This window comes from Henckelia pumila, chromosome 3 (assembly GCF_033568475.1).
Source record: "Henckelia pumila isolate YLH828 chromosome 3, ASM3356847v2, whole genome shotgun sequence".
NCBI lineage: Eukaryota > Viridiplantae > Streptophyta > Magnoliopsida > Lamiales > Gesneriaceae > Henckelia > Henckelia pumila.
Window position 1 is genome coordinate 46,287,291 of NC_133122.1, and position 16,727 is coordinate 46,304,017.

Here is a 16,727-nt window from a genome sequence, read left to right on the forward strand (position 1 = left end):
TTAGATGAAGCTCGTAACTGTTCGGATCTCTGTTCAGCTGATTACGCTGCATTGCACGTACATACAGAGATAATTCCAATTAACGAACAACGAATATGAAAATAATATTTCTTACAATATAATGTGTTATATTATGTACTCAAAAAATTTCTTACCAGACTCGCAGCGTGCATCGCATAAGGTCTCGACCCGGCAATGTGCTTGGAGAGACCAGTCCTGAACCAACAGGCTCGCTATGCCTGTTTTTCCCGTACGCCGCCGCCATCTTCTTCCAGCTTTCCTCCCCCAAATGGGCAAGATAGGTTACCCATATCGCCGGATCTATGGTACGAGGCACGTTTTCATACTTCCTCCAGCGATGCATCTAATTTCATCTTGGTGTTGCGGCTCCCACCTATACTGGGCCTGTTATTTAATACCAAAATTAAATTAATTTAAACAGCTTGCATGCTAGAGAAATAAGAATAAATATAAATATATTTATCAAATTTGAGAATTACAAAGTACCACAAATTGATCCCAGTAGAAGTCACGCCGAGGCTCCGTCACGTACCTCCAAGGGTAGCCACCCAGAAAAATTTGTAGCTTAAACTTTTGTTTAATGAACGAAGCTACGTCGTTCTTCGGTGGAAGAATCCTGCAAAACATATTCGATAACATTTATGAAATGTTAAAGTATATTTATTGAATATCTGCTAGAAATCAATTGACTAATAACTTACCCTCTAAACTCAGGCCAAATCAGTATACTACGATCTGACTGTGAGGGAGGATTACTCCCAGAACCGGAAGCACCATTGGGATCCATCTTATATGTGTAAGTCTAAAGTGATATTTTTTTTATTTAATTAAAATTAAGTTAACTAACAAATTCTAATTTGGATAACTATTAACTTAATATGTAGATAATTTTACAAAAACCAAAAACAATTATTCATATAATTTATGTTTAATTAATAAAATAACACAGTATTAAATTTATTTACTAATTCTAACACATCTAAAAATAAAAAAAATCCATAATAATAAAACTTATAATACGAAATTAATTCACAATAAATGTTGCAAATTGCCACTGTTATAAAAAACCATCGCAATTTGCAAATTTTAAGTCAAACCGTGGCAAAAATTACCACGGTTACGAATAAACCATCGTAATTGGTCGAATTTAATTCAATGACAGAGACACCGATATGCATGAGATATATATTATAATTACTAGTGTATTGATGCACGCATTGCGTGTTTCTATAATATTTTTATAATTAATTTGATTTATATTCAAATAAGAGTAATATCATAGTTGTAAAAATTATCGAGCGACTATACTGCAATTTGAAATGTTGAAAATTTAAAAAAAAAGAAAAGAAAAGAAAAATGTAATATCTAATATCACATACGGATAATTTTGGTAAACAAAAAGATGGTGTCAATGGGTAGATTCTTTATATATAGGATAAGATTCATGGATGTTTTGAATAAGTACAATATCGTATATGTATATTATTATATGATGTAATGTATGTCTTCGAAATCAGATAATGATGTCGCCCTCGATAGGCCATTTTAAACTGAACTCATATGGTTGCTCAATAGGTGAGGGAGACTCGGAGATTGGTGGAATCATCAGAGCTAGACATTACAGGAAAGCGGATCATCGCTTACCATGATTCCATTGGTTATGGGACTAGCACGAGAGCAGAGCTATATGCTATTTTGAAGGGGCTACATGTTTTCAAATTTTATAATTTGTTTTCGTTGTGGCTTGAAGTTGATTCTATGGTAGTTTTAGTTATCATTGATGCGGGGAACTTAGCAATATTATGACACAAATTCAGGGGATCTTAAATACTTCGATGGTACGTAAGTCTCATATCTACAGGGAAGCTAACGCTGCGGCAAACGAATTGGCTAATCTAAGATTGACACAAGGGTATTTGTAGACTAGACAGATCTGGTCTGCCTTATATTAGAGTTAAATCTGACTTTTGTGATTAATTTTCAGCTTTTCATTTTTGCTCTTGTAATATTTCGAGTTTTATTTTTTCGCACTTTTTTTGGCTCTTGTAATATCTCGAGAGGTCTTGATCTAATTTTCCTATCTTGTATTTCATTTTTTTTATCTAATAAACGGATATGGGTCCGCCTAACCCCCCGCCACAACATGTGGCTTTTTTTTTAAAAAAATCAGATAATGATGACTATTAAAAAGAAAAATGCTACATGTACAAATTGAGTTACACGTTATATTACACATGAATTATAAAATTATCCATCAAATTTATTTGAAGAAATTATTTTCAAAATATAATAATGATATTTATGTAATTTCAAATGCAATGTGTAACCATTCGTGTACATGTACGTAGCATCACCCATTAAAAACATAGTATTATAACAAGGATGATAATATTAATAAGTAGGGAAAATAATCAATCCACCGTTTGTCTATTTTAGGTTTGATTTTTTTAAGTATTTGAATTTGAGTTTTTCGTCCTATAATTTAGTATGTAGCATAAAAACACTAATCCAATGCCAAAACTTTTTGACGTTTCTACGACATTAAGATGAAATAAATAAAAAAACCATTAAAAAAAAACCCAACTCACGTAGTAAAGACACAATGTCAACTACTTAGATGATCAAACTTTCAACCTAGAGGACCATTAATTTTGGTAATCATCCCTGAAATAGTAAAATTAATAATTTATATAAAGATAAGATATATGGCCTCATGCATTGCATGCATACGTTTCTGAAAGGATAATTATTTCTTGATATATTTTCATGTTTTGAAAGATTGTATTAATGTGTTTTGTCTTTCTAGGATTGATAGTTAATATTGTGTTTCTTATCTATATGCTTGATATATTTTAAACTAGGAATAGTTTTGATTTGAATTGAGATAATATAATATTCCTAGATTTAAAATATGTTTTCTTGGACTTGAAGTTTAGATCTTTTTAAATATCTTATTGTTTGAAATATTTTAAATTAGGAATTGTTTTGAATTGATATAATATAATTTTCCTATATTTAAAATAAGATTGATTTTTTTAATTATGATAGGAATTATCTTATATTAAATAGCTAGATTTAGTCGTTTGATATTTTTGGTAGGAGATATATTTGGACTTATCATAATGTATATCTATCTCCTAACTTATCTTTGTTTTCTTATCATTGTAGATTCAAGTTTGAATTAAGGAAACAAGATCAAGACTCTTTTTGGAGATAAGTTGATACGCTTAAATAGAAGAAAGAACGTAGAGATCTGTGGCTTGGAGAAAAACGAGAGAGCGCAGAAAAGAGAGATCAAGCCATAGATGAGGATTTGAGCGTACAAAATAAAAGACACGACCAAGTGAGATTTTATAGAGAGCTTCTGAGCGTACATCACGAGAATTCAGAACACATATTTGAAGCTCGTTTCTACAACCATTGGTCGTGGTCTACTTGATTGCCGTTGAAGATTTGAGAGCTTTGAAGATTCAAGAGTGTTGCTCTCGTGTGTTCGGCATCAAGGATTCATCTCCGTGTTTCTGTTTATTTATTCTATTTCGTATAGAATTTTAGGAGATTCTTTTATTTGTTTATTTTCTCACTCGTTCTTGAGAAAATTGGGTTTTTGAAATAATTCACTAGTTTTAGGGTTTTGTAAACTCTTTGATTTGTTTTCTAGTGAAAGTTTTGCCCTGAGGCGCTGCAAGAGTATTTTATACTCTTTCTTAAATATTTGAGTCTGATTTATTTGGTTGCTTATCTATTTTATTCATGCTTTCAAAAATTCTGATGCATGTTAATCAAGGTGTTATTGAAGATGTTGTCAACACCTTGTGACAACATTTGAATCTGTTTGTATGTGCAACCTTTTATTACTTTAGTAATTGTGCATATTTACTCTTGAGTATTTTTATTGTTGGTTTGTTGTTACTATTCACGTTTTAATATTTTCGCTGCATGTTGTGTAGGATGTTGTCAACACCTAGTGACAATATCTGATTCTGATAATTTTTATGGACCATGATATCCCTTACAAGTGGTATCAGAGCCTATTCTTGATACACTAAGAGCTGATTCTGGATTATTTTTTCAGGAATATTATGGATTCAACAACAGCAAACTCATTCTTCAAACCTCAAGAAGTCTTTGAATCGGATTTGGGAGATGACTCGTTGTCACTCATCACAAAGAAGTTTGGTGATTATCTGAAGAAGATGAGGGAGACAAAGAAGACCGATCAGAAACTTAAAGCTCCACTTTTTCCGGCTGCTAACAAAACTCTGAAAATAGGCGGGCCTGATCAATCATCAAGGAAGTTTTCTGATCCTCAAAAGCCTCTACTTATGCTGGAAGGAAAGAAAAAGACTACTGCAAAGAAGATTGACATGGTGCAATGTCATGAATGTCAAGGCTATGGTCATTATGCCAATGAATGTGCAAACAGGCTTCAGAAAGGGATGAGCACATCTTTGAGTGGTGAATATTCTAAAGAAGGTAAAGAACAGAATGAAGAAGAAAGCCACACATCCCTGACAGCTTTGATGGAAAGAAAGAAGCTTATGCAAGTCAATCCTTTAGGTGTTGTCGCATGTGTTGCCACACCTGGCCGCAACATCTCCAAAAAAGTCAGTATGTTTAAATTTTTTTACTACTGATAATGTGTGTAATACTGATGCAGATGATGAAAGAATGTCTTTGGAAGATGTTCGAATGCAATATGAAGAGTTATATGCTGATTGGGTTGAACGAAATAAGAAGAACACTTTTCTTTCAAGAGAAAATTCTGATTTGAAGGCTGATATATCAAGACTTGAAGTTATGCTGAGTAAGAAGGATCTGGAATTAAGTCAGGTTAAGGATGAACTCATGAAAGCTAAGGCTACACTTGCTAAATTCAATTCAAGCACAACCAAGCTTGATTCTTTGCTCATGATGGGAAGAGATGGTAAGGATGGACTAGGTTTTGAGAACAGTAAATTTGAGGTTGGTGAATGTTCAAAAGCTCCTGTGTTTGTCAAAGAAAATAGCTGTCCAGGAAGCTTAACAGAAAAGGTCACAACAATCGATCCTCCAAAACCAAAGCCACAGCCTACTGCTCTTGTAAAGTCTGGAAGAAAACGTAAGTATGTTTGTCATTACTTTCATAGACCTGATCATATCAAACCATACTGTTTTAAGCTGCAGGAAGATTATTGGCAGAGTTCTGCATCTAAGGTGTTGCCAACACCCTCCCACAACATCCTTAAGAACAGATCCACTGGAAGAAAGGTTTGGGTACCAAAAGCTGATATTAACTGTTATATGATTTATACTGCTTTGAGAAATAATGTTTCAGGTGCTTGGTACTTTGATAGCGGTAGCTCACACCATATGACAGGTTCTAAGAAGTTTCTCACAGATTATGCTGAACAAAAGAGTGGGAAAGTGACTTATGAAGGAGGTTCACAAGGAAATATCGTAGGAAAAGGCACACTGGATGTTGTTGGTTTGCCTAAACTTTGCAATGTGCTACATGTTGAAGAACTAACTGCAAATTTAATAAGCATTAGCCAGCTTTGTGATGATAATTTGCATGTGCAATTTGATAAGAAATTATGCAAAGTTTTTGATAGCTCTAACATGTGTTTGATGACAGGTACGATGTCGTTTGATAATTTCTATCAAGTTGGAGAGGAGATGGCTTGTAGGCATACAAATGTGGATGAATTTAACATTTGGCATCGAAAATTGGGACATAAAAACTACAAGACGTTGAAGAATTTAAGTAAGTTTGATGTTGTTAGAGATCTGAAGAAGAAAACTGTTGAATATGGAGTTTATGATCTGTTTGAAAATTCTGGAAATTTAGATGTTGTCCAAGGTGTTACAACACCTGTGACAACACCTCCTACAGAATCTCCAGAAAAAAAATTTGAACAATCCATTGCTGAAAATGAGGATGAAGACAGTGAGGTCATTGGAGATGTGCATGGAGATATGCAAACTCGAAGGGAAGAAAATGCGAATTATCGAAAGATGGTTGGACTAATTTGCATGAGCTCCACGTATTCACATGTAAGATTTTTGTGCTTTGTGTCAAATAGTGAACCCAAAAAGTTTGGCACTGTATGGATTGTAGCAAGAATCACGTGCATGGTATGGAAGATTAACCAAATACTTGTTCAATCTTGGATTCAAAAGAGGTGAGATTATTGATAAGACATTGTTTGTGCAAAAGTCTCAAGGTAATATTCTTATTTGCCAAGTTTATATGGATGACATAATCTTTTGTGCTTCTTGTGAAAAACTTGTTGATAAATTTGTGAAGTGCATGTCTTTTAATTTGAGATGAGTATGGTTGGTGAATTGAATTATTTCTTGGGATTGCAAGTGAAACAAATGCATGGTGGAATCTTTGTGTGTCAAATACAGTATGCTAGAAATCTTGGGAAAAAGTATTTGAATGAAAATTGTAAACACATGCGTACACCGATGAGGTCAAGTGAAAAATTGTTGAGGGAAGATGTTGTCAAAGGTGTTGACAACACCCTCTACAGAAGCATAATTGGAAGCATCTTGTTTTTTTGTGCAACTGGGCTAGATATCATGTTTTGTTGTATGTTTGTGTACTGTGATAATTCAAGCATCATTGATATATCCAAAAATCCAGTACAACACTCTCGAACCAAACACATAGACATTTGACATCACTTCATTAGAGATTTGGTTGAGAAAGGCATGATCTGTATTGAGTTTATTAGAACTGATAAAAATTTAGCTGATATTTTCACCAAAGCTTTGGATTTCGAGAGATTTTCCAGTCTAAGGAAGTCTCTCAGTTTGTGTGCATTATAGACAGAACTGAGATGTTGTCTGGAGTGTTTCCAACACCCTGCGACAACACCTTTTCATGTATGTGTATCTTGAGGATCATCAGACATATTGCATTCATGCATACACTCTGTTTTGTGATGTGTTGGATACTTTGTAACCATTGACCAGTTTTCACTCAGGATTTTCTGCAAAAATATTTTTACAGTCGAATGAAGCTTAATGGATAATGAGTTCTAACAAAATTACTGAGTAATGGAGGGATGTTCCTGTATTCCATGATCTTGTCCTAAGTGAAAAGTAATTTTTCAAAATTGCTAAGTAGTGGAGGAATATTCGTGTATTCCATGATCTTGTCCCAAGTGAAAAGCGATTTTGCAAAGTCAGAAACTCTAAATAACAAAATGATAAAAATGCAATCATCTCAATCATTAAATTTGATTGAAGATTAGAATGGAAAAGGCTACCTAAAGGAGTCCAATGAAGACCGTTCCTTTAGTGTGCAGGCTACCACTTCTGCAATAATGAATTTAAAGGCTGTCTGGTAATAAAATTTTTGAGAATCCTGAAGTGTTGTTGGGAGATGTTGCCAACATATTGGATAACAACTCACTTTTCAACATATTATTTTGCATGTGATTGCATTTTATTGCATTGTTACACTCTGCTTTTAGACATAATTAAGACATGCATATTTATTTTATGGTGAATATATCTTGCTGAGAAGTTTGAAGTTCGAAATAAGCAAAATTTAGTGATTTGCCCAATCCACTAATATTTCGAATTGTTTTGTGATTGAAAGTGTTTTTAGTGGAGTTTATTTCGATGTGGAATTTTTTTATGGAAATTTTGTGAAAATCAATTGGCTTGATTTATTGCATTAATTCGGAAATTTGTTGCCATAATAATTTTAAAATCCATTTAACCGTTGGCAATTGTTACTGTTAGGGAACATTAACTGCGACCGAGTGATTAAGAGGTGAAAGGTTTGTTGTTTAGATTTGATCTTATCATCAGAATATTTTATGGTCTTGTTACTCTTTGCTCACCCTCACCACATTATCATTTCTATAGAATTTTGTCGGTCCTAGCATTATTGTCAAATTCTTCTCTTCTTATTCTAACTGTTCAAAATTTCATGGCAGGGAAGAATTTTGATTCACTGATTTTCAAACAGAGATGAGCTACAAAGAAGATATTGAGCCAGATGTTGACAACACCTTTGACAACATCTTAGAGGATGATTTTTTAAAAATTAATATATTTGATGGTCATTGTTACTGATGTTGATCCATCTTTGATGGTCATTTTTACTGCTACTGATTCATTCCTTGCATTCTCTGATGAAGGCTCTGAGGAATCTGCCTCAGAAGCAGATGTTGCATCAGATGTTGCTAACATTCCTGCTGATATCTTAGATGAGGAGTATTTGAATATTGTAGAATTTTTCAGAATTCGGAATTTGCTGGCTACTGTCACTGTTATTACACATTTCTTTAGGAAATCGGTGTTGCTGTTTCTGCAGAAGATGTTTCTGAAGGTGTTGCTGACACCCTGGACAACACCTTGGATGAAGACTACCGAGTAAGCCAATCCTATTCCTCTGTTTTTTTTTACTGAGAATGATGCAAACGATTGAGAACACTATGACAATTGTGACTTTTTTGAGGACCACATCATTCATTTGGAAGCATATGGCGCACAAAATCTGGTAAGAATTTTCCAACTCATGAATATGCTCTCTACTGTGACATATGCTACTCCTTACTGTAGACCTATGGTCTTGGAATTCTACTGAAATTTGACTAAATCTGTGCCGAACCCTCTTTCGCAAAATTTGGGAAAATTCATGTGAGGGTTCATATTTTTCGAGTTAAGTCCTACTATGATTAATGGATTTTTTAACCCACCCAAAGTGGAAGAAGATGTGAAGACTGCTCTGATAAGATAACTTATGTTATTTACAAGACTGCAATCAAGACTTGGACTCCGTCCACAAATTCCATCTTTGTCACCAAACAACAAGTTGGTGTGTTGTTTACTATAAGAACTGAAGCAACTTTGAACTTTGGAAAGCTTATGTTTTACTACAGTTATGCAATATGCAAACTGTGGGTTGGTATCTTACATGCTCATGTTTCTTTCTTTGATATTTGTTGTGCTAGTATCTCAATATTTTGAAAAACATGATGATGAGCCTTTATCTGCTTTTGTTGAGGTCCTGAATCTTGCACCTGCATTACTTAAAGGTAACATGAAATTGGACATACCTTGGTCAGAAACAGGTGCTGCTGCAGATGTTGTGGCAGATGTTGCCAACACCTCCCCTGCCACTGCCATATTTGTCTCTCCTACTTCAACAACTGGATTATGTCTTTATTTAATCCCAGATGCTGCATGTTGAACAGAAGATTTTACAAGCCAAAGCAGACATTGCTTACTATAAAGCTCTTCTGTCTCAATATCGAATTTTTTCTTGGTGTAGGTACCTCTTCTGGACAAAAAAGGGGAGAAGATATTGAATCTGATGGCTCTAGCTCTGATGGAGAAGATAGTGACTCTGGATCTGATGGAGAAGAGAATAGTTCTGGCAAAGTAAATAATGGATCTTCACAGAGCAATAAGTTTTTAGTTTTTTGTGGTTTAAGTTTATTTTGCTCTGCTATGATGTGTCTTATGTTTTTGCTCTGATCTGGTTCTAATCAATGTTAGCTTCTTTGATTATGACTCTCTGATTTGTTCTAAGTTTTTTTCTCTGCTCTGATTTAAGTGTTGTGAGGAGATGTTGGAAACATCCTCGACAACATCCAAGCTTTGACTAAGGGGGAGAATGTATTTTCGTACTCAGGGAGAGAATTGATATTCAGGAGAGTTGTGATGTGTGCTGAATTGATTAAATATATTTTGTGATTCACTTCTGAACATGTATTAAGTATTTTCTGATCTCGCCAAGTGTTGTGTGCAGATGTTGCCAACATTCTTGACAACACTCAGAATTGAAAGATCAAATTCAGGGGGAGAACTAATTTGAGAAGTTTGAACTCAGGGGGAGTTCTGAGAATTAATATTCAGGGGGTTGCTGAATTGGTTTTAGGTGTTTTGTCCAGAAAGGCAAAAAGGGGGAGATTGAAGGGATAATTATTCCTGGATATATTTCCATATTTTGAAAGATTGTATTAATGTGTTTTGTCTTTTTAGGATTGATAGTTAATATTGTGTTTCTTATCTATATGCTTGATATATTTTAAACTAAGAATAGTTTTGATTTGAATTGAGATAATATAATATTCCTAGATTTAAAATATGTTTTCTTGTACTTGAAGTTTAGATCTTTTTAAATATCTTATTGTTTGAAATATTTTAAATTAGGAATTGTTTTGAATTGATATAATATAATTTTCTTATATTTAAAATAAGATTGATTTTTTTAATTATGATAGGAATTATCTTATATTAAATAGCTGGATAATGCTTTTGTGGCATTGAAAAATTTTAATGTAACATAAAAAATTACCGACTTGTCTAATATTACATTAATAATTAAATCAAAATATATCTGAAAATTAAAATTTTGTGTCTCAACCCAAACTTCGTAAACTAACGAACAAAAATCTAAGATAGGAAAAATTAGTAGACAAGAAATATTATTTTCTCATAAAATAACGAATCAAACATAAAACTTGATCGATCAAATTCTTTCATGAAAATCACGCTATACAATATTGTACTTCACGCTAAAATTTAAGGTTGAAATTGGATGAAATTAAATGGTTTGAATTGGAGAGAGAGATTTGATGTAGGGAATGGTTTTTCAAATCATATATGAATTTGAAATGCAACTGATCATTTTGAATATTATATTCAATTCCATAACAATTACAATTAGATCACAATTACCACTAGATCTATATACATTAATTAACAAGAAATATGGTGGATTTGAAATTCACTCAACATAAATTAATCCAAGCAAAAAAAAATATGTGAATTAAATCCATGAATATCATGCATACCCATAGTATATATCATATACATATTACATGCCAAACACAACTTATAATTGCTTTATAAAAAGTAAAAAACCACATTTGAAACATTTTAATATAGGTTTGATAAGTGGTAGATAGCTTATAGCTAGCTAGAAGCCCCATTATTATATATCAAACCCCAATGTAATAATCTGCTCCCATGCAGATTCATAATAGCAATACGCATCCTTGTGATCAAATGAGTCATCCAAGGGTACTAGATCCGGCAAGTCCACAAAAGTGTCATCTCCACCATTTAATGATTCTCCCATGCTATCCAACCCTAAAATTAATTCCGAGCTCGGCTCATCAAAAAACGTCGTGGCGACGGCGGCCTTGGCAGCTGCGGCTTGAATGTCCTTGGCGGAAGTAGAGACGGCTCGGGGGAGCTTACAAGCTAAGTGAGGGAAGTTGAGGTGAGCCGAGGCGCCTTTGATGGCTAAAGCCGCCACGTCGTGGGCTCGAGCCGCCATTTCGGCAGTGCAATAGGACCCCAGCCATATTCTTGATTTTTTCCTCGGCTCCCGAATTTCGCTCACCCATTTCCCCCATTGACGCTTGCGCACTCCGTGGTATCTTGCATGTTCTTCCCCTTCGCCGATACGGAAATTCGCAGCGCTTTTTTGAGCTTTGGAGAAGTGTGCAGCAGCTGGTTTCTTTACGTGCGTGTGGGTAGCAGTACTGGAGGGAGAGGATCTATCCTTAATGTGCAAAATCGAACCACCGGGGATTGAGGCGGCGGAACAAAAATGGCCTCCAGGGAGACTATTTTTTATGATATTGGATTCCATAATATATAGTGTGTCATCTAGCTAACATATTATACGAAAAAATATTATATAGGGCGTAAAGAATAAACATATGCATGAACAAATAAATATAAGATAACAAATGTTGTCAGCCCTACAAAGAGCATGATTGATTTGGTTTCCCGTTTCAATGATGATGCTGCTGACGGCCTCACTCGATCTAATTCCAAGTTAACTATTGAAACACTGTTTTAATTTTGGTATTTTTTTTATTAAGGGAAAATTATTATTTTTATCTATTTACCTGTCCAATTTTGAGTTTTTGTCTATTAAATTTTTATAATTTATTCTTATTTTCCACCTATTTTGACCCAATTTCTTGCTTGACATCGCACAAGTCGGAAACTTCAGATGTCATGTCAGTATTTTTTGGTGTCATATCAGCACTCCAACAAAATATGACTGAAACCCCAAAAGTCAAATTTAGTAGCATTAAAACCAAATTCTGAAAATTTAACAGACCAAATTTAAACACAACACAAGCTTGAGTCGAAAATTCAAAATTCAAACATCTTTAGAGAGGGTTTTAGAAAGATTTTGCTTATTTTAAAGTGATTTTTCTAGAGATTAGTTTGAAGGTGCGAAGCAAAAACTGAAATCGTTTGAAAATAAAAGTCTAAAGCTAATAAAAGCTAAAATTTGAGCGTTTGGAGAAAAATTGTAACACCCGGTATTTTAAATATGTAAATCCGCATGCATAATTAGGGTATTTAATTATTTAAATTTATGATTTATGGGTTAAATAATTATGTGAATTATTTGTGCATGATTTAATTTATTTTTTTAAGCATTTAACCCATAATTAGTGATTTTTAGGATTTTTAGTATTTTAATTATTTTATCGCGTAGACGGAACCGTGGACGGACGAGATGACAATTTTCTATCCAATTTATTTTATGAGTCTTTTTAGAGCCCAAAAATATTATTTTGAGTTTTATTTCCTCAATATATTTAGTATTTAATTTTATATAATTTTAGGAGTCTATTTTTATCCAAATTTAGCCATTTTAATGACTTTTAATTATTTTTAAAATTCCCTTAATTTGTAATTTCGGGATTTTTATATTTTTAATTTAAGTTATCAGATTTTAACTTTTATTTGGAGTTTTAAATTTTAAATTTTATATTTAAAACTTTTAATTATTTTAATTATCCTAAAACCTATTTTAATTAAATTAAAAACCTAAACCTAACCTACCTAAACCCTTCAACCGATCACTTAGCCGCCTCCATCAGTTCTCACCCCCATCTCCATCGTGTTCTTCGAGTCTTCAGCCTCCATAGCTCGATTTTGAAGCTTCCAAGTCGGTTGTCATCGTCCCGTCGTCCCGGAATCGTTCTACGCACTCCTTTCTCTTCAAACTACGGTGCAAGGCATGATTCTTTCTCTATTTTTCGTGCCATATCAGTTATTATGCGTGTGTGTGTGTAGGCATCAAACTTTTCATTGAAATTTTCAGTAAAACAAATCGGATTTCTGGAGGTATGCACATGGTTCTTTGATTTCATTATCATACTCACGTTTTTATGGTTATGGGCATGCATGGCTGCTGGTCCACGGTTCAGAGGGGGTCTTAGGGTCCCTAGGCTGGGTTTGGTTGGATGGTTAAGGCTGGAACAGGGCTGGAGTCGAGCTGCATCAGTTCTGGGTCCAAGATGCGCAGGTTCAGGGTTCTGAGGAAGAAGACTTCGTTCTCCTTCTCCAGGCCACTATTTTGGGTGAGGCCTGAAGGGTTTGGACCATCTAGATGTTGGTTAGGATTGAGAAGTGGTTTCACGGAAAAATATGGCCGGAGTAGGAAGAACGATCGAAAGTCCCAGTGCTGCTCAGGTCTGCGCACAAGTCTAGGATAGGCTGACTTGCAGAGGTCCGTTCTCATTCGTTATGCCATCATTTTGGCTGGTTTTTAGCTTTTTGGAAACATCTTTGAGTGCACTACGTTCGTGAGGTGGTTTCACGGCCAAATGTGTCTGGAGCAGATGGCACGAACGAATCTCGTGGAACTACTCAAACTGTTGGCCGAGAAAGGGGTAGGGGGAGGAGGTTTGGGCTAATTTCGGGTCTGGGCCAGGTCTGAGTGGTCCGGGTCGGGTCAGTAGGGTAGTGGGTCGGGTTAAGTTGGTACGGGTCCAGGTTGGTGGGCCGGGCTCGAGTCTTTTTAATTTTAAAGTATTTTATGATTTAATGGGTTTTTGGGCCAATTAATTAGAAATAAAATGATTTGGGCTCCATTTAATTATTTTGGGTTGAACTTAATTATTTGGGCTTAATTAATTTAATTAAGTGAGCCCACTAATTTTTATGAGCTTTAGGGCCCATGAAAGTTATTGGGCCAGTCTTTGGGCTTTTGGGCCCATTGGGCCAGAATTGGTTGTTAATGGGCTTGAATTATTTAATTGGGTTTAGAATAATTTTATTGGGCTTAAGTATGTTAATGGGCCAATCTCAATATTAATGGGCCAGATTTAAGTAAATGGGCATGAGAGTTTAGGGCCAGCAGTCCAGTACAATCCATGAGAAATTGCATGTGTCCTGATTATATATTTAATTATTTTTATGCATTGAAGTTATTTTAATATGTATATGTTAGTATGAAATTAAATTAAATATATATGAAGGACACACACATTTTATGTAAGTACATGCATTCATGAAATAATTTTATGTATAATTAAATGTTTAAGGTTGAGCAATAAGAAAATATTTTATGTTGGATGTTGAAGTAGTGTGACAATTTGAGATTTGAGGGGGATTCGTCCCCATATGTGAACTATTGAAGGGCAGTTTACTGCCAATTTAAGAGGTGATTCGTCACCGCCACGTACGTTGGTTTCCACGCTGATCAGTATTTAATGTATGATTTAAGGTTACACTACGGATACAACCATGCGATGTTAGAAAATAATTTGCTCAACAATATTTATGTATTATGTTATTTAAGATAATTTAAGTTATGATATGTTATGATATTTTTAAGCATGCACCTTCATGTATATGTTATGTATTAGTAGCAATTTGATTTAAATTATTTTAAACCCTTGTTATGTTAGCATGTTGGGCCTCTAGGCTCACTACACTGGTATGGTGCAGGTGAGTACGTAGAGGAGGATGTAGCTCCTACCGGCGGCGAGGACATATGAGCGGACATGCAGTGACCCCGTGACCGTGATAGATGTCTGAGTCACATTGCATGTTTTGAATACTTCAACATGTTATACATTTTAATTATTTTCAGTGGTTGTGGTTTGAAATATTTTATTTAAATATTTTCAATGCATGCAAACTTTAATCATTTTATTTAAGTAGTATTTTAATTCAATGTTTGACTGAGATATTTATTTTATTAAAGAATGCATTTTATTTGAGTTATTTATTTATTTATTTATTTTTAAATCTTTTTATTCTGTGCATATATGTATGGGCATATATGTACATATTTTTATTTAGTAAGTAATAAAAAAAAAAAATTTTCCGCATATTTATTTATAATTAGAGAGTTAGGGTCGTTTCAGTTGGTATCAGAGCCCGGTCCTTGGAGGGGTCATTACTGCTATGCGAGCTCCGAAATCCACGCTACCGGTCTGTAAGTTTTAAGTGTTTATAGCATGATTTAATTTTTAGAATTTAAGTTAGCATTAATTTTAAACAAATTAGTTATGCATGACGATTTACGTAAAGAAATATGTGGTGGTGCAGAATGCCTCCCAGACCGATGAACAGACGTGGGGGATCTCCACCTACACCTCCACCTCCACCTCCACCTCCACCTCCGCAGAACCCTCTAGCAGCATTGGAGCAGGCCAATGTGAATATGATGGCAGGGATTACTGCTATGTTAGAGCAGCAGGCTACTCGTCCTAGGTTGTCCCATGAGGAGGACGTTGCTGAGAGGTTCCAGAAGAAGGGATCGAAGGAGTTCCTTGGTACCACCGATCCATTGGTGGCTGAGGGGTGGATTCGTTCTTTGGAGTCCATCTTTGCTTATATGGGGATCACAGATGCGGACAGGGTGAACTGTGCGACGTATATGTTGAGGGGAGACACAGCTCTTTGGTGGGAGGGTGCTGCCAGGGGAGTACACCTCCCTACACTGTCTTGGGCGGAGTTCAAGCGTGTCTTCTACGCCAAGTATTTTACGGAGGATGTGAGGAGTCGCATAATCCGGGAGTTTATGAGTCTCCGGCAGGGGGACAGGTCTGTTGTGGAGTACGTGAGCCAGTTCGAGCGGGGCTGTCATTTTGTGCCTCTGATTGCAGACAGTCCACCGGAGAAGATGAGACAGTTTGTGGAGGGACTGAGAGCGGATATTAAGCACGACGTACGTATGATGGATGTCGCTACATATGAGGGGGCAGTTAGTAGAGCACTGAGGTCAGAGGAGGGTAGGAGAGAGATGCAGCGAGAGCAGCAAGGGAAGAGACAGTTTCAGTCGGAGTATCAGCGACCATCTTCGCAGCCTCCTGCGAAGAAGCAGTTTACTGGGCCGGCTAAGGGCCCGAATCCGCAGCAGAGGCCGCAGCAGCAGAGGCCACAGCAGCAGAGGGGCGGGACCCCTAATGCTATAGGTTTTCCTACTTGCCCGAAGTGTCAGAAAATGCATTCGGGACCTTGTCTATTGGGAGCAGGAGTTTGTTACCACTGCAGAGAGCCAGGGCATCAGATAGCTAACTGCCCAAGGAAGAAGAACACTGCTAGTAGAGTGTTCGTCATGCAGGCAGGGGAGGCAGACTCAGACACCTCCTTGATCACCGGTATATCTTATCCCTAGTATTTTATAATTTTCCTTTGGTTAAGAATTTCGTTTTTCTTTATGGAATTGTTGTTCTTTGGGTTATCTATCTGCATGTTAGAATAAGAAGCATGTTTTACTTGTGATTAGAATTAAGGATTAGTAGTGACTTGTTGGGGAAAAGTTTAGTAGTGGTGTGAAATTGTTGGGAATTTTTTGCGTGCAGGGAGAGTTCTAGTTGGAGGCAACTCCACGTTTGCGTTGCTAGATTCAGGGGCTACGCATTCGTTTATCTCCCTGGAGTTTATCAGGCGGATAGACATCACACCTGAGATTATTGACAGTG

At 35.6% G+C, this 16,727-nt stretch overlaps 1 protein-coding gene across 1 annotated transcript; it reads right to left on the reverse strand.

Annotated features, from left to right (window-relative positions):
• Positions 1-10,966: 10,966 nt before the first annotated feature.
• LOC140888644 (ethylene-responsive transcription factor ERF039-like) lies at positions 10,967-11,632 on the reverse strand. The gene has a single exon (XM_073296341.1). It carries the CDS (start codon positions 11,630-11,632, stop codon positions 10,967-10,969), a length of 666 nt encoding a protein of 221 aa, XP_073152442.1.
• Between the last annotated feature and the right edge of the window lie 5,095 nt (positions 11,633-16,727).